The sequence below is a fragment of the Aulostomus chinensis genome, chromosome 17 (genome assembly GCF_037954235.1).
Source record: "Aulostomus chinensis isolate RoL2024-O1b breed Wild chromosome 17, RoL_Achi_v1.0, whole genome shotgun sequence".
Taxonomy (NCBI): Eukaryota; Metazoa; Chordata; class Actinopteri; order Syngnathiformes; family Aulostomidae; genus Aulostomus; species Aulostomus chinensis.
Genome location: NC_141336.1, coordinates 11,008,523 through 11,027,253, shown reverse-complemented (window position 1 = coordinate 11,027,253; position 18,731 = coordinate 11,008,523). Strand labels below are relative to the sequence as shown.

General features: G+C 41.9%; 2 protein-coding genes across 3 annotated transcripts in view; one reads left to right on the top strand and one right to left on the bottom strand.

The window, feature by feature from the left end:
* slc25a21 (solute carrier family 25 member 21) overlaps positions 1–7,793 on the top strand; it is a 101,454-nt gene extending 93,661 nt beyond the window's left edge. The window contains exons 7-11 of the mRNA XM_086182277.1: positions 3,102–3,209; positions 3,336–3,500; positions 5,014–5,195; positions 6,249–6,301; positions 6,958–7,793. Of these exons, the coding sequence (XP_086038403.1) occupies positions 3,102–3,209; positions 3,336–3,500; positions 5,014–5,195; positions 6,249–6,301; positions 6,958–7,019 (570 nt within the window). The 3' untranslated portion in view covers positions 7,020–7,793. The remainder of the gene's footprint in view (positions 1–3,101; positions 3,210–3,335; positions 3,501–5,013; positions 5,196–6,248; positions 6,302–6,957) is intronic.
* A 2,817-nt stretch (positions 7,794–10,610) lies between these two features.
* pax9 (paired box 9) lies at positions 10,611–18,725 on the bottom strand. 2 transcript variants are annotated; one of them, XM_086182762.1, is made up of 4 exons: positions 18,547–18,725; positions 17,215–17,829; positions 15,391–15,530; positions 10,611–12,032 (listed from the first exon to the last, which is right to left on the bottom strand). In XM_086182762.1, exons 1-4 carry the CDS (start codon positions 18,548–18,550, stop codon positions 11,778–11,780), a joined length of 1,014 nt encoding a protein of 337 aa, XP_086038888.1. In that variant the 5' UTR covers positions 18,551–18,725; the 3' UTR covers positions 10,611–11,777. The 2 variants fall into 2 exon arrangements, with proteins under 2 accessions (XP_086038888.1, XP_086038889.1); XM_086182763.1 differs by lacking the exon at positions 15,391–15,530 and having other exon boundaries at positions 10,613–12,032.
* Positions 18,726–18,731: the final 6 nt, after the last annotated feature.

Genomic DNA, 18,731 nt, shown 5'->3' with positions numbered 1-18,731 from the left:
AAGTAGTTATAAACTTGTAAACTCTCTTATAAACTGATGAATTATTCTATTAGTTTTAATGTTTATAAATGTTTGGTCTGGGATGGATTGAGCAATAAAGGTAACTGATAGGGCTGGATATCGAATATCTAGAGATGCTTCGTCAGTCAATCGAATTTCAGAACAGTGAATCTCGAGATGGAATTTTTTTTTTTGGTGTTGTTGAACCGCATTTAGTGGAAAATTAGCCAACAGGCTGAAATATCAAAATGAATATGAACAATTCAATCAAATAGCATTTTGATTTGTCGGCTTAGACGGTCAAGAGTGTGAAAATGCCAAGCAGCTGAAAAACAAAACAAAAGATTTGTAATGTGTCGTGTAATTTTCCCTTTGTGAAATTGTTTTGAATTAGTATCAATCCAAGTATCATTCAGAAACAGGTATCAAACATTTCTGAACACTACCCAGCCCCCCCTAATAGACAGTCATATACGTTACAAATGTGCCATCCCTGTCTAGACAGTAAACCACGTGACCCACTACTGTGCAGATGCATAAGGTTGAATTAGGTCTTCTCACTGCCACACAGAAATTTGACTTAATTAGACATTGGAAGATGGAGTTTGCCGTTTGGAGACATGATGGGCGGGTCGCAGTCTGTCAGCTGATCAGGGTGGCACTAATGACTACGAGCTTGACTCCGGGCAATGGAACAGTCAGAAGTAGCATTTTCACAAGTATGGTGGTTTGGCAGTTTATCAGGGCCCCTTTTTTAATGTCATAAGCATTGTTTTATTTTAATTTTATTAGTTTCCAGGGTGAAGAAAAACTACGGTGATTAGCACGAGCAAAATCTTGTAATAGCCAAAACTACAGCTGTGTGAGACATTCAGATTTAATCTTGCTTAAAACATTACAAGCTTATAACTTTCTTATATTACTCTGTTCTTTGAAGTCTTCAGGCAGTTTAGGTTTTAGATCATTTTAGATTTAATTAATCTTGTTAAATGCTTTCAAATCCTAAATGGAGAAAAAAAGTGTGGCGGGTTCTTTATTCATTATTTCTAGTGAGGTTCCTTTGTTGTTTGATTTGTTTATTTCTTCTTCTCTATTTTCTCTTTGTAACTTTTCAGTTTTATTTCATGCTGCTGCCTGTCCTAACCAGGCCTCCCTTGAAAGAAAATTTTAATTAGGACTCTGCTGATTAAAACAAAGGTTGGTTTTGTTTTGTTTTGTTTTGTTTTGTTTTTTTTACTCCAACATGTTGGAGTCATTGTCTTTTTGTGAACTTTTAGAATAATTTTTTTGTTTCAGAACATGTCATTAAAGGACAACTGCTGAAAATGAGCTCACTGGCTAACACTGGCACATTTACAGAAACATTAGTAAATGTGTGTTGTCCTTCCAAATAAATGAAACCAGGACCAAATACGGTGAAAAGCTACACTTTGATATCAGATGAATCATCCAAAATGCATTTTAAACTTGAACTTTGTCGCTTAAATTGCACAGGATCATAGAATAGGTCTGCAATCCAAAATATGATTTGAGAGCAAAATTATGGACCCTGTAGTCAAAATGATCAGGATATTATCGGGAATCCAAAATATTTATTCGTGAATTTGAAATTTTCTTTTTTTTTTTTTTTTAAGAATCCAACCTTTGTTTCAGCTGTTATACTGACTTTTGTTTTGAAAAATGGAAGACATGTTTTTATTTTCCGTTCTGGAGCCAAGCTGCCGCTCCAGTCAAGATAATAGAGAGGTCAGATTGTTTTCAACTGTATGCAAACAAAATTTGCTTTACATAGAAGCCTTGGATTTTGATCAATATGGTTTAATTCTCAAATTTATTTAACTTGTAATAAATACATTTTCGATTTTTTTTTTTTTTTTTTTTTTTGCTCCCAGTTATTTTCACTGCACATTGAATCCAAAACAAAGATACAAAAATAGCTTCATAGTATTGTTTTAGTCCAACTTTATGTGCAACCAAATTAATGACTTATAGATTAAGCGCCCCGTATATTCTCCTGGCGGATGTTCACTCTGCAGGACTGGTTACACCGAAGTCCTTGAACACACACGTAGTTTCATCCTTGTTTACCAGTATGGTTTCTGTAACACTGAGTCAGAGTTTGAAGCTCGACAAATTCGCATTGCAAGGGCGCGGTCACCACATCACCTATTCAGGTGGCAGCCAAGTGGCAGCTGTGATGGATGACTTACCTGTACCTCGGCGTATGTCCTCAGCTTGTTTTTACAGCCATTGGTGGAGAAATGTTTACCTGTCCCATCCATCATGCTCTCTTCCCCCTCCTTCTCTATCTCCTCAAGTCCCTCTAACTCCGTTTCCCCAGAGGCCCTTGCGTATCCAGTACTGTAATCACAAAAGATCATTAGTACCAGGAATTACAGATTGCTCCTGAATGTCTCTCTTCTTTACAGCATGGCACAGCTGAATGCCTTCACTCTGATTAATGAGGACACACACAGTAATAATACAAATAGAGAATTCAAACATGGCTGGCTGTGTAAATATCACGAGGCATGTCTGAGAGGATGGGTCCCGGGGCTCTGACAGCAGGATAAAGAGGCTGAAAGAGTAATGAGCTGTAGACACGTTCTTGACATGTTCCCATTACGCTTCTCAGCGAGCACGCACACGTACATACACACACTTACTTTCACACATATACACCTTCATGGAAGTACATGTCTTGTTGCAACATTTCACGTTCTGTTCTTGTTACGTTGCATCAGGTGATCTAAAATATTATTGTTTAGAGTGCTCAAATTAAACTTCCTGCCTTCCTGATAATGAATCATTCTATCACTACAATCACATTCCTCCCTTCATTCTGTTCTGTCTTCCTCCAGTCAGCCTAACATATTGTCAAATGATAGCAAACAAAAGGAGTCTTGTGTGTTATAATGACAGACATGACAAAAACAAATCTTCACATTTTAGGAGACAAAGATACCCGGAACAAGTTTCTGAAATTGCAATTCAAGACCGAAGCGTAGACACGTTAGAAATTGTGCTTGTCTGCATCCATTTATCTGGTCTTTTCTCATTGCTACATTCTCACTCCTAAATCACATCCATCTCCCCTACAGGCACTGTCTGCAGCAGGGCTTGGTGCAGGCTTGACTGAGGCTGTCGTCGTCAATCCCTTCGAAGTGGTGAAAGTCAGTCTCCAGGCCAACAGAGACACCTTCAAACAGGTTGCCTGAAATAAAATACTGTCTTAACTCTCAGAGTGTGTGTAATGTGGATGTTTTCTCCAGAGGCTGAGTGTTGTTTTGTCAGTGTTTGACACCTTCTACTGAATTCAATCCTTCTCCATACAGCAACCCTCCTCATTTGCTCAAGCGAGACTCATCATCAAATCTGACGGCTTTGGACTAAAGGGCCTGAATAAAGGATTAACATCAACACTGGGACGCCATGGCGTTTTCAACATGATCTACTTTGGCTTCTACTTCAATGTCAAGGATGCTATTCCAACCAACCCGGTATCATGCCAATCAAAATCTATGCTCACACTCTGGTCTTGTTTTACTTCTTACCCACAAATGCAAACCTTCAGTGTTTGTAACCTTGACTACGCCTAATTTTTGCTAACCTCAGGCTATTTGATACACATGTGTCTCAGCCACCTAGTCATCGGGGGAATAGCAAGTGCTTGACAGTATGATTAGTTAGCCTGACTGCTACAGCAAAGAGGAAGCAAAAATCAGGAGAGGAGCTTGTAAGATCTGCCTGCTAATACCTCGTCTGTTTGCTCTTCATAACATCCTCAAAGTTTCGGATTACACATCCGGCAGGGCATGATGGCCCAAACAAAAGTTAATTTTGTTTAATGGAAACGTTACCATACGCCAGATCCTCATGTACAAACTGGAGCATTAGATTAACTCCAATGAACTAATTGGAAACAGACAACGGTACTATTTTCAAGAGGTTGCACTGGGAGCTCGGGCTCTGCTGTATTCAACATTTTTCCAGTGACGCATGATGTCCAGAGAAGCAAGTGGTCATCCTCTATGAATGGTAATTATGCGGCTGGATGACTCAAATAGCTCTGTTCTTAGATTGCGGCCGTCACTTTTGGGAAGGATCCATCTGTATGTCTGTTGATGGAATGATCCTCTTTGCAAGCGGCTGACAACGATCATTGTTGAGGCAGCAGAGGATAAATATCGCGGCCTCCAACAGCTGACTGGCTGGGCTCATGGTGGCATTTCTCCAAAGCCCTTTTGTCAGCAACATGAGCAATGAGCTTGCAACTCACTTATGTCCTAGTCAAATTCAGCCGGCCGAGCTCCGTTGTGTCTTGTATCACCACTTGAATAAAGGAGGCAGATAGCACACTGGCATCATTCACGAGCAAATGTGTGAGGAGATGTTTGCTCAAGGCTGTTAGGAAGTCAGTTGATGGGTGTACTTAGGCCAGAGGTATGTTACCCTCTTTCCCCACAGCCCACTTGAAAAAAAAAATGAAGAAGTGGGATTAGCTGTTGATTTACCTCGGCTCTCAGGGTGTCCAGCCGCTTGAGAAAGGCCTGGACCAGAGAGACTGCTGTCATTTGTAAAAATATCCTGGCCAATTAGCTGTCAGAGCTCTCTGAGTCTTGGCTTCTTTGGTACAGTAATACCCCTGTGCCGAGTCACAGCCCAATTACCCAAATTGTCCCCATATGCCTCCCCAGTCTGTCTGCATGAACCCTGTTTATAAATCCCCTGTCTTGGCTCTCCGCAGAACATGTGCTTCTGTTCAGCCAATCAGAGGGCTGCACCACAGTCAGGAAGCACTAATCTGCCCCCCGCTACCATAAAATGATCGGGGCTTTCATGCCAGCTTTGCAATATGCACAAGCCCCCCTCGTGCTCTCACACACATATAAACACAATTTATTTTGACAACCTCATATTGTTACTTCCCTGAATTGTTTTCTTTATGCTTCATGTTGTGTGTTTGCTTTTTCTGAACATAATACCTTTATTTTGACTCCATTTCTTTACCAGGACCCTACCCTTGAGTTCCTGAGGAAGTTCACCATCGGCCTGGTGTCTGGGACCATCTCCTCCTGTGTGAATATTCCCTTTGACGTGGCTAAGAGCCGTATCCAAGGCCCTCAGCCAGTACCCGGAGAGATCAAGTACCGCACCTGCTTCCAGACCATGGCGCTGGTGTACCGGGAGGAGGGGTACGACTGAGCCTGGGGAGACTGAGGGGACTTTGATTCCAGGGATAAGTAGAGGATCCCTCTGACATTTTTTTTTTTTTCAAAAATGTCACTGAGCTCATACGCCTGGTTCTTCCAAGAATTAATGAGGCACTTTGTTTGTTTTGTTAGCAACTGATTGTGGGTCATCCGCCAAACGGGTTGTCAGAAAAGACAAATCTACCATCTGCAGCTACACGTTAACAGGCTTGGATTGTGCAACATACAAGCCCAAGCTAGAGGGGAAGTACAAGAGTAGCCTGATGCAAAGTTGTGAGCCCATGAAAACAAAACAGTGACGTTACATTCTGGCCTCTCTTCCCTACACATGTGATCATAGGTTTATGTCACTTGTACAGTAAATGTTAAAATATTTTTAAGACTGTGAGATTGACAGGTCCAAATGGAATGGAAGCCTCAAGGAAAGCTGTATGTTATGGTAGCAATGACCCAGGCACTCCACTTTTCCCCATGCAGCTCCACTAGACAAGGACCAGGGAGATGTTTGTAGTTAGTGGCCGCAGGAGCCTCAGGGGCTGCTGTAGGAACGGCACTGAAACGCTGTCGTCGCAGGGGTGCCCCGAACCCCGCTCCCCCCCACCACCACATCCAGTCCCCTGCTCTAACAAAACACAGTCCCAGCTAATTAGTGGTCCCAATGGGAGACGTCGTTAAGCAGACCCTAACGAGACGTGCGGCGCTCCTCGGGTCAATCTAATCAGACAGAGGGCCAGGGAGGAAGTGGGTCGAGCCTTATTAACGCCATCAGTGGCGGGGGCAGGGAGCGGGACAGGGAGCACGAGGTAGAGGCAGGCAGCCACTGATCACCTTGAAAGCATTAAGAGGCAGGTACTTGTCAGGGCCGGTAGAGCCAGCACTGGACCTGACAGGGTGAGAGACTGTCAGACTGCAAACTGTACACAATGTATTTACACTTTGAGGACTTGTGTACAAAAAGGTTGCAAACTTTGCATATTTTCACTGTTGACTGTAGTATTTTTGTTCAGCATCACCAAACTTTGTCTTTTCTTCCAGGTACTTGGCACTGTACAAGGGTTTGGTGCCCAAGATAATGAGGCTCGGACCAGGTAACACAAACATCTCTCTAACAACCCTTTTACAAATGTCTTAACAAGATGTGTGGTTTAAAGAAGACTCTGACCTAATTTTTTTACTAAATAAACTTTCATATTAAATTAAATATATATTTTTATGCTCAATATCTCCTTACCTTGGCAATGTGTCTGCGCTAAATTTAGCATGACTGTTTCCAATGCAATACAAGCAAACCCCTTCATTCGCAGCCTTGGTGGCACAAATAACTTATCGTTCCAGTAGAAGCCTCATAATAGAAGAAAAAAACATGTTTCATTCGTAAATCTTATGGAGAAGTACTTGAATACTCAGAGTCCTCAGGTGTTGCGGCGTCTCTGATTGGTAGAGCACAGTGTTACCATGGAAATACTTAAAAACGTAAGGTGGGCTGAGGTATTGCGGCCACTGAGCCATACATGTATTTACAAACCATTTGCCATTTTGTCTGTTTTTGTTTTGAGTATTTTTTTTTCATTGTTGATTTTTTTTTTTTTCATTTTTAAATGTTTTATGGTCGCCATGCTCCTGGTTGAATTAGATGTCAGGCTTAAAAGATTTTATATTCAATGGTGAATTCAGAAAGTGAGCACGGTTGTTCAGCAGGATGAACGTTTGGTTTACAGAGGCCATCTTTTGTGTCTGGCTGCAGGTGGAGCAGTGATGCTGCTGGTCTATGAGTATGTGTCCAAGTGGCTACAGAAGAACTGGTAAAAAAAAAAAAAAAATGAAAGGAAATCCACTGGTGCCTTAGGGATTGTTCATATATCTGCATATCTGCAAAACACCAAATTAGCATTACAATACATTTTCTTAGGATTGTAATTTAGTTTCTCAGGAAGTGCTACAACACAGCAGCAGTGTTGGACACACACATTTTAATTGAGAACAGGTTTTCACACACACACACACACACGCACACACAGTTCTTAATGTTCCAATGAAAGAGAGTGCTCCTAAATGAGTAAGTACGGGTGTTTACATGACAATCAGAGAAAGGTCAGCTTTAGACCCGCTAGAGTTCCCATTATTATGAAGCTGCAAGTCGCACAAAACTTGAAAACACGCTGAGTTGAGTCGAGCACATTATCTCTCTCTAACACTCGTATCTCAACTGCCTCTGAAGTCAGCTATCGTACAGACCTACTACAGGGGTGGAGCCTACACGCGCGCGCGCGCACACACACACACGTACACTGTCTGTATGTACGCATCTTTGTCGCGCATATATTATCACAAATGAATACTGTGATCATTACTGCCTTACATTTCAAACAGCTGCAACTTAGCTATCCATCTGAGGCTAATTGCAGAATTTTTTTTAATACTTTTGCGTGACTGATATTTTTACGTATATCCAGTGATTTGTATAACCTTCATTATTCAAGCTCTTATTAGTTTTTAATTAGACCTTTTAAAATGTCCTAAAATATGTAGAATTTGAAGAATTGTACTTGCATGATTTGGTCATAAATAAAAGGAACATCTCACTTGTTTTCTCACTGGGTTTGTTTGTGTGTGTGTGGAGGGGAGTGAGCTACTTGGTGGATTATTGCATGTTGTCCTTTTTGTTTGGGAGTTTTTCAGCTCTGGCAGCCAAATAAGCATATCACCATCCTACTACTCCTGTCCTTTGAGAGCCCGTCGGTCGTACAAGTTGTATTCCCAACCGAGTGACACTCTTGTCTCTTTCCTTCACGCTCTCAGAGGTGGGGAGTCGTTGCCTGTGCATAGCTTAGCGCAAGCTAAAACAACAAGCTCAAGAAATTCAAATGGGGCTGCAAGAAAAGTGGGGTGGATTACCACACACATTCTCTCTCTCTCTCTCTCTCTCTATTTATACATATATAGATATAGATATAGATAGATAGATATACATACACACACACACAAAAATATGCACTCACACACACACACACACACACACACACACACACACACCTGTTGCACAACCTGAGGGGTAGAGGCTGCTCTTGAAGAGATCCATCTTAACCTCATCTGCTCGTATCTTCTACTGAGCCACGTTGGCATTTGACAGTCATCATTATTGGGGGAGTTTCTCACTGCCAAAATGGAAGGGCTCCTGTTTTTTTGCCCAGGGGCTCATGGTGATAGACTAACAACTGCAGACTGATGGAATTGTTAACCTGTTCATTCTGTAACGGAGGACTGAATGTTTGTTTCAGACTTGACAGCTCGTAACATGTGCCGCATGTATTGCTGGTAGCTAAGCAACAGAGCCACCCTTCACCTGAATTCCCTGCACGCCGTCCTGATCATAAATCCTCTGTCCCTTCACCTGAATTACTTAACACCTCTCTCCACGTACGCTGCTCATCTTCACCCACCACATTTCAATTCAGTGCCTCCTCCAGTGCAGGCATGCTTAATGATTAATAAATATTCAGAAGTGCAGGGCGTTAAAAGCACTGATTCATGTCAGCGTGATTGAACATGGGAGCCACATGCTAACATGCCAAAAGCACAGAGCCAGACATTTTTTAGCATATTTTTTTTCTTAAGTGGGTTTATTCACCTGTCTGCCCAGCGTTGCTGTTTTAAGGCATAACAAAAACATTCTGGCTGTTGTCAGAGTCTTTTGAATAAGTTCCGTGAGCAGAACCATGCATGAACTCCTGTATTCAGCCAGTGTTCTACACTCTGCTCTGTGTTACGCTGGAAATGGCTGTCTTGTTTCTGATTGCATGTGGAGAAGTAAAGATAACCATATGACACTGAAGTCAGACTCATTAATTGTAAACATGTGTTTAGCCCGATTTTTAAAAGTGCGCCTTTTAGGCCTCGCTTTTATACAGCTGACCAACTACTAGACTACAAGAGCGAGGATTATTAGGCTTCTGAGATGTCTAGAAAACACACTGTTCTTGTTTTCTTAAATGTCAATTAAAACGACCACATTTTTATTTTGTTGTATGAGGTAGACGGGATTAACAAGGTTGCTGAGGCTTAATTGAAAGGAAAAGTTGTTTTGGTCCAAGCATGGAAGGACTTATTCCTACCACTCTTGTCATTTAACAGCAGTGCTGGTTGTAACTATCATTTACTGATGGATGGCAGGGGCAGCTGTGAGGGCTGGCTGGTACAGCGAGTGTGTGATCATCACGTCCCTGTGATGTGGTTCACATACGGTCAAAGCAGCACTACGATCCCTGAGCAACGGTCCGTGACCACTGGATGCGGGGAAGAGTGCTTTCCAAGTCAAATGAGCCCCTGCATGAGGAGGATTGTTGACACTGTCACACGGAGAGACTGTTTATGCTGCAACACAAGAGGAATGGAAACATGGGGCCCGAACTCCGGCAGCCACCCTCCCTGAACTCTCAGGTAAAGCTGTGTGAAAGTGCAGGTGAGCAGTTTTTGTCACGCTCATCTCCCACCCCGTGCCCATGCCGGAGCCCAGTTTCTTATTCCAACAGCAGGGGCTAGACAGGACTTGTCAGGCTCGCTCATAATTTATGACATGTTTTCTCCCCTTCAAGCCTTATTTTTGCATCATTTTGCAAACATGTCATTTGTCAGCGAAGCCGTATGTTTTGCTTTTCCAGTGAACACATCACGTTGGCCCTAACTAGCCCCATTTGGCCCTTTTCGTCGCTGCTGAAGGTTCGTATGTGGGTCAGATGTCTGATGACCTTGGAGGCCGCGGTCCAGTGGACCCATTCATGGCTCTCTGGTGGACTCTAGCTCAGCTCAGGAGTCCGACTTTCCTCCTTACACATCCCTAAATGTAACGTAGTGACTACTAAGGCTGGGTATCACTCATAGATGTACGATACTGGCACTTTTACCGATAGTGGTACCCGACCAATACCGATTTTTGAAAAAGAAAATTAAAAATGACATTCCACATTACATCACAAGTTTTTGACTATAGTTTTCAGCTTCTCTGCGTTTTAACCCAAGTCTTCTGTTTCGTTTTATGTTTTCACCAATTGACGTTTTTCCATTCACAGCAGTTTTACAATATAAAAAACTAGAGATTTACTCCTCAGGTATTGCTATTAGATATTGAATGACTAGTCTGTACTTAATAGTACTGACGCATTTCAGAGTTGCTATCATAAAAATTTTGCTACCCGGTCCTAGCAATGAGAGAGTCATTTACTGTCTTACTTGCAGCTAAATAAAACGCTGTGATGTAAAAACTGCCAAAATCAGTAGGACCCATATTACAAGAAACCTTCACGAATATAAAAAGTCACTGATTTGTCAGAAGCATATTCCTCCTTCATGAGGTATTTAATGAAGTTAACAATTAAATTTATTTTCAGCGCTTTAAAATACTACAGCAGTTTTTATTTATGTCACTTCCTTTTCAAAAGACGGGCCCTGCATTAACCATTTATTTAGTTAGAAAATTGTGCAGAAAAATATTTGCCATTTGTCTCACTGTATCATACGAATGATATTTAATTTAAACTTGTATTATGCCGCTAATATTCGGAAATAAATTGATTAAAGGAAGCATACTTAATGTGTTGATTTAAGAAGCCCGATTTAGGATTTAAAAATAATTATATTATAGTGCATGTGATGACAAACATTTCTGATAAACTTCTGTGGTAAACGGTGACGTAGCTTGTGCAGACTTATTTTATGAAAATCAGTTTCCTGCCCATGAAAAACAGGTCGACAGGCTACAATCCCTCTTTTGTTTTGCTGATCTTTCTTCACAGAGTAAAAAAATAAAGAAATAATTCTCAAAAAAACTGTCCAACTCCATGAAGACCAATAAACAGCCAAACAATTTAATAAGATACATTCAATTTCATTGTGCAACATTTGTCAATCGTTCATGCTCTTAACTCCAACAGAAGACCAAAGCCAATTTTGTCTGAGTGTGCCTGGAGATTCCCATACTGTCTTTAAGGCTAATTGCACTTCATTCAACGTACCTTAATCTAATAAATAAACTTCTCTGGGGGAGCGTTTTCATCAGCTACATTTTTAGAGAAGTGGGAAAACAATGCTCCGGAACAGTTACAAAACAATAACAAAAAGCATACAAATATTTTTTAAAAAACCAAAACAATAGGAATTATAAAGCACCCTGAAACACTAATGCAAACGTTTTCCCTCTTCTTTGATTTGAGAAGTTATACATCACCCCATTTTGCCCTCATTTGCAGAAGTGTGCAGTAAAAAAAAAAAAATGGTGAGAGGAATGGTGTTGATGGATGAAGCGGCAGCCACGCATCAGTCCTTCAGTACACCTGCACTGCCAGTTCTTTCAACAACAAGTTTGTGTGTATTCCTGGTGTGTCTTTGGCTTGACTGAGAGGAGGAGTTGACAACCACAACGGCACAAATCTGGGTCCCCAGGGTCAAGTCCTTCATAGAAAAGAGGCAACGAGAATGAAATGAAGCCACGGGGGACAGACTTGGTGTCTCCTGTCCTAGCCCGTCTCCCTCCCGCCTCCCATCTTCTGCCATCAACCTCTGGAGCTGACTTCACAGCGCCGAGGCGATGACTGGGTGGATGGCGTCACGGTTGGCTGTCATGCTCTTGAAGGCCAGAGGGCTGGCAATGTCACAGCTGTGGGGAGATAGAGCACTGCCACTGGCCGGCTGCCACGTGGGTCCGGTCACATAGGCCGACGTGGTGGCGCTGTACCCCATGTAGGGTGACACTTGGGTGGGAGGGTGGTAGGGCGGGATGCTGGGCGCTGTGACATAGCTGTTCACTGTGGGCAAGCCATTCGGCATCTGGGGAGAGAGAGAGAGAGACGGGACACAATTAGAAGGGTAAAATATTTGTTTTTCCTCTTCAGATTAAAAGAATAATGTGCCACATAAATATTTTTAAATCTTGTCAGTTGAGGGAATATTTTCGACATTTTATTGACCCAGATAGATGCACACAAGCGGTCAACTTCTCATGGAAAAAGCTGAGCTAAAAAAGTAGCAGAAAGTGAAAGGAAGCTGGTGAAATTCTGCACAGCACTGACTTGGATATCACTGCCACCACATAAAATAGCTATTTTTCCAATTTTGATGAAAGTATGAACGATCAATTATGCGCTCTCATGCCCCTGGAACATATTAAACACGTATAAAAACCATACATGCGTGATTGCCCATCTGTATATGGGACTTATTTTCTACCAAACGTGGACTTCTTCTGTGTCGACTCACCAGACGATGGCAGACAGGGTGGTTGGGGGCGCCACGAAACAGATGTCATGAGAGATTGAGAGTGAAAGAGCAGGAAGAGGGGAAATATGATAGAGAAGGAGGCGAGCACTGGTTTCGAAAAGCATGAATGGGCTTTGCTTCGCTGGCACAGCGACAGGACTTAACTTAAGGAATTCACCAAAGCATTTCAACGAGGAGGCCGCATTTCGGTTCCTGGGTGGTCTTAGACTACCGAGAATCATTTCTACATTTTGAATCTTGTCAGTTTTTCAGTGTCAGTTAATTTCATAGACTGACCTGACTGGCAGAGTCGCTGGCTATTTCTCACGAACCAACATGAAAAAAGTAGACACTGAAGTGGTGATTATGAGACATAAATTAAGAAGAAGAAGAACTGGTTTTGTACGGGTACACACATGTGGGTGTCTGGGAGTCTTCACTTGCCTCCACAATACGGCAGATTAGTAGATAAAACATTAAAAAAAAATGTTGCTATTTAAATCGGTCTTTCAAGGATTAGACCATCTGCTATTGGAAAGCCCCACAGTAAAACACAAACACTGCAGTACATCTCCCCACCAACACATACTGCACGCATCTGAATACACAACACACTTAAAATAAGAGGAAACACCTTTGCAGAATAATGCAATCCAATGCAGCAACACTACTAACAGCCTCAGGTAGCACAGATGGGATTCAACACCTGTCTCACACACAGGCAACCAAATACAGGAGATTCTGAAACCCTCTTAATTCAGACTGCAACATGCATTTTACCCGTTATTTTAAGCTCCCTTCCTCATTTTTTTTTGTCATTATATTTTATGCCCTAATTTGAGAGTTTCTTATAAAAGGGGAGAGAGATCATTTAGAGAGAGTTCAAAATTCCGCAATAATGTTTAGGGTATAATTGAATAAAATTAGCAAAATAAAAGTTATCAAATTTATGATGGCAGTTTGTACTGTAGCTCAACATGTACGAAAGTTTGTTTTTTTATTTTTAATCACTTGGTTTTAATAATTCAGCTGTGTTTGTTTAGATTTTTTTAATTACTATTTGCTTACTTCGCTTTCAATCTCACTATTCAAATAATGATAAGTCAAACATATTCATCTTTGCACCTCTTGATCCAAATATTCAAAATCACGTTGCAAATATTTAAACGCAGGTAAATCACTTAAGAGAATTCCCATTTAAAACTGACTTGATTTGATCGTCGTTTGTTTTTAGGAAAGGTTTTTGGGTTTGTTTGTTTTTCCTTCATCTTGGTCTTCTTCTTTTAGTGGATGTTTGAATCGTTTTGGAAACGGCCCCTCAGTCAGCTCCGGCTTCACATTAAATCTATTTTAATGAAGCTCGTCTTCGTCCAGACAAAAACCTGAGAGTCCCATGGGTGCGTCTGCTCGTTGTGCGCGGCTCACTGCGCCTATAGTCCTTATATCATATAATCAGAACCGCAAGTAGTCAACTTATAGAAGTAAATCCCATAATCTGCATGCATTTCTCTAGTTGACAGAACCGGAAATAGAACGCCCTTGAGCGGTCCACTAAATTAACATACTGACCTTCCAGAAAGTAAACGTAGAGCTTCTTGAAATTAATTAAATATATTATTTAAGCAGTTGTATTTCCTACATTTTCCTGGTTGGTGATCCTTCACCAGGCCTCCTGCTGCGCCATCCCTCGTTTTTTTTTTGTTTTTTTTTTTTTTGGGGGGGGGGGGACTGAACTGAATAATTGATAGTGTTGTTTTTTATTCTTTATTTTAATGGCTCACTCCTGCTTGTGTGAAGTTGCTCGGCAAACCGCTGCGGCTGTCTGACTCTTTGTGTCGTAGCTTCAAACGCGCCCAATCTTGTCAGCTTCTACGAGGTAAGGAAGCAACAGTTCTAATAATACAGAACTGATTGGTTTTTTTCTGCTCTAATGAGACTCCTGTCAAGGAAAGGGAAAAAATGAGCACGCATGCGCGCATCCACACACCGCCAGTAGCCCTTCATTTGTTACTCTAGAAAACAAAAACAAAAAGGATGAAAATGCGTTTACATAAAGTGAAATTTAAAATATATATCAGTGTTATAATTCAAATGTGGACTGTAAGGCTGTTTTAAATCTAATATTTCTCGTACGTTCAATGAAATTAATAAATTCAAAGATGGTGGAAAGCTAAAATTCGACGTCAGCTATAAAGTTAATAAAATTCGGATTTATTTCATTTTGATTGTTTAACTTGTGTATAACATTGTGCAATTTTTTTATGGCCCTAGGCTGTAATTTGTTTTAATATCTATGAAGTCACGATGACTTTTCTCACAAAAAGCAAATTCAGAGACGATTGGAGAGGTCGGTGATCGTCGCCGCTCAAGTGGACTGAAAGCACTGAAGCCAATTAAAATAAAGCGACTACATCGGCCTGTGAATGAATTACTGGTTCTGTCTCATGGCTCCATTCGTTACCGGGTGAGAAGCCAACTGCCACTGAGACAAATCTGGAGAGCAAAAGTGGAAGAAAAAAAAACTTCAATATAAATTGAATTAAAAAAAAATAAAGAGAATAAAATCAAATAATGATCCATGAAAGCTCTAATCACGCAGCATGACCAACAGGAAGTGCGCCTGTTATAGCCAGAATTTTATATATATATGATTGGGTGGATGGCGTCATATATATATATATATATATATATATATATATATATATATATATATATATATATATATATATATATATATATATATATATATATATATAATTAGGTTAAAGCACTCATTACCAGCAAGCTAACAGGAAGTGCGCATGAATTCTGTGAAATTGCCTCGTGTAATTATTAAAATAAAGGTGCATTAAGAGCCTGGTTGAGACATCTGAGGTGCAAAATAAGAAGTGTCATTATTTTTTATTGATTTTCTTTTCTTTCTGTTTACCTGTGTGTATTTTGCTTCAGGTTCTAAATGCGGTTTATCCACGCCATTGACTAGTGGAGAGCTTGCTGGTGGGAAATTTGTCCTGTTAAAAGCGCTCCATTCTTCTAGTTTGGCGCTGGAATAGGATGGACTGTCACTAACTGGAGGGGCAAAAGAGAAAGAGAGAAGAGAGGGAAGTCAGAGAGGCTTTGGAGATGAGAGGAGGAAAAAAGACCTGCACAGCTCCCTGCTTTTTGTTGTTGTTGTGGTTTTTTTAACGTAATAGAATATCCAGACTGCACAAGACAATAATTAATATTTCCACGGTCGTAAGTCAGGAAACGCGAGTGAGCATAACGTTACAGAAAAAGAGCCACACGTGTAAATGTTAGCAATTCGAATAATTCTAGTTTTAATAATTTCATAGGGAAATGTGAAATAACGACGCATTTCCACTTGCTTACATGCGAATGAATTTACTTTAATTAAAATCAAAAATTTAAGATAACTTTCACGTCACAATGGGAGTGAGGCCTCCATGATGAAGATGAGCGAGTTTAGCGCTTCTTATTCCGGATACATTTTCTTACACTGTCCCTCTTCTGTTTGTTTGTTTGTTTGTTGTTTTGATCGTGTTATGTCCCGTTCTCATGGTTTACAATGAAAAATAGTATTTAAAAAAATCAGCGTTTTACAAACCCTGGAAGTGGAGTTTTTAATGGGCCCAGTTTGGAGGAATCGGCTGTTTGTCTTATCGCCTTCATTCAAATCACTTCTAATTTAGATGAAGCCCCTCCACATCATCGGTTTTGCTAACTTTTTGTCATTAATTTCAATTCGCTTTAAATGAAAAATCATGTCGGTCACTGGAAAAAAATAAGTTCCTCAGCCACACACACACACACACACACACACACACACACACACACGCTACTAATCTGTAAAGGAATAAAAACTCTTTGAGGGCATCTTTTTTTTTAAAACGTTCTTATCTTTGTTACATTCGTGTGGTCACTCGAGTGTGTTTCTGCGTGTGTGAACGGTGCCAGCAGCAGGACTCTGGCCTTGACTGACAGCACTTCCCCTCCTGCCACTGGAAAACAAGCTCTCAGAAAATCCATTTCACAACAGCGGAGCCGACCATTAACACTGATTTATGCCGGATCCTGTTTCCAAAACAGTTGGCGGCTCCAGAGGCAGAGCGGCCGTCTAGTAATCCTCCTCCTCCCGTGTCGAAGTGTCCTTGAGGAAAACACCGAAACACGTCTAACTGCTCCCTGTGAGCTGGATGCCATTGACGCCTCCGTCATCTCTGAACAAACGCGCTAAAGTTTGAAGAGCCTCAATATAAATGAGGCACATTTTCTCTTTGGTTGAGGTCTTGTAGTGTACAAGCCAAAGTTGTCTCGGCCTCCCTGTGTGCGACACATGAATACAGCACAAAATAAGGTGACGTGAGTAAGCTGAAACATTCTGAACGCTAAACCGCCGTGCGTAAAAATGTCTGGCTACACGTCAAGCGCCTCATTTTGATGCACATCTCAGCGCCCTTCCCTCCGCTGTCCCTCTAATAGTCCACATCCGCCTCTTAATTATGACTTCAAGTCCAACCATCTGTTTCTGGACTAACCTGCAGCCTCAAATCAATATCAGCAGGCAGGTCAAGTGGCATTTAAGTTCTCTCCCCATAGAGGCCTGTGCGTTTATCACGTCCCAAAATTTAGTTTTCAGGGCCTATAAAAGCGGTTAACTCGGAAGTACAAAAACACACACACACACACACACACACACACTCACCCAAAAGCTCAAAAGAGCGCAACAATCAAATGTTGCGGCCATGCTTACTTTGTTGCTCTGTAATAGACCGAATCCCCAGAATATCTGTGACCGAGTGCGACGAAGGCCAGATCCTGTGCATGGCCATGTGTCCGGGGAGAGTGGGCATGCCAGGGGGAGTGGGCACTTTGGACGCTGGGTATGAGTATAAGTGGTTGTATGGTATCGTGGGTTGAGGCGGTGGGTGAGGCGCCTGCTTCCCGGACTCATACTGGCTCTGCTGTGACAGATTCCCGATCTTGTTGCGCAGGATCCGGCTGATGGAGCTGACGGATGGCAAGTTGAATTTGTCGCACACCCCGTCTGCGAGTAGCCTGTCCCGGATCTCCCAGGCAAAAATCCCTGGGTCTCTCTGCTTGTATGTCCGTATGTGCTTGACCACCGTGGGCGTCGTGACGCGCGGCTTGCTGCCACCGATGGCCCCTGGGAGGATGGAGCCGGTTTCATTGTAGCGAGCCAAGATCTTGCTAACGCACCCGTGGGAGACACGCAGCTGCCTGCTAATGTCACAGGGTCGAATCCCGAGCTGGGCCAGCTCTACTATCCTGAGTCGGATGGCGTTGGGGAGAGGCCTGCCGTTCACAAACACACCGCCGAGTTGGTTCACCTCGCCGAAGGCTGGCTCTGGAGTCAAAATAACACACACACACACATACACACACACACACACACACACACATACACACACGTAGAACAATAAAACAGCGATTAGAATAAAGCTTTTATGAAATGAATAATCACAGTTTTAGACACTCAAATATAGCAGTGTTTTAAAGCTGTGTGTAATGGATATAAGTTCGTCCTGACAGCATAAGTAAAACATTAACGTCAATTATATTAATTTATTAAATTGTATCTTTACACGGACGCGCCTTTTTTACTTTAAATAATTCTCCTCAAAAATGTCTCAACTCCAACTTAAAAGTCTCACTCATAGGGTGTTTGGGTGAGAGCTCTCATAGAGGAGTGTTTGCTGTCGCACGCACACATACACACACTCACAGACACACACACACACACATACACACACAGACACTCTCTCTCTCTCTCACACACACACACACACACACACACACACACACACACACACACACACACACACACACACACAGGCCAAACCCTGCACGGGTATCCAGTGATCATCGCCAAAATCAATCCCAACTGACACATCAAATGACTCGGTCTACACACTTCGTCCCTCTGGATTAACAGCCCGTCTGACCCATCAACCGCCCTCACACCGACACTATCAGGCTGTATTTTCCCACCTGGCCGTTGGACCCTTCGCTGCATCCCCAACAAGGAAAGAAAAAAAAAGAAAAAAAAAGCGAAAGAACTCACCCATCGTGTTTAAACCGCAAATGAAGTACACGGTGTCCGGTTTGTGCCTCCTGCGTGGATCCTCCTCCGCGTCCAGCGTGTCCACCGTCCCAAAACCGCTTCCAAGGAAATGTTCTTGAGTGATAAGGAGGAACAAGACGACCAAAATTCTCGATCTGTTTCCTGACGGCGCTGGAGACAGGCTT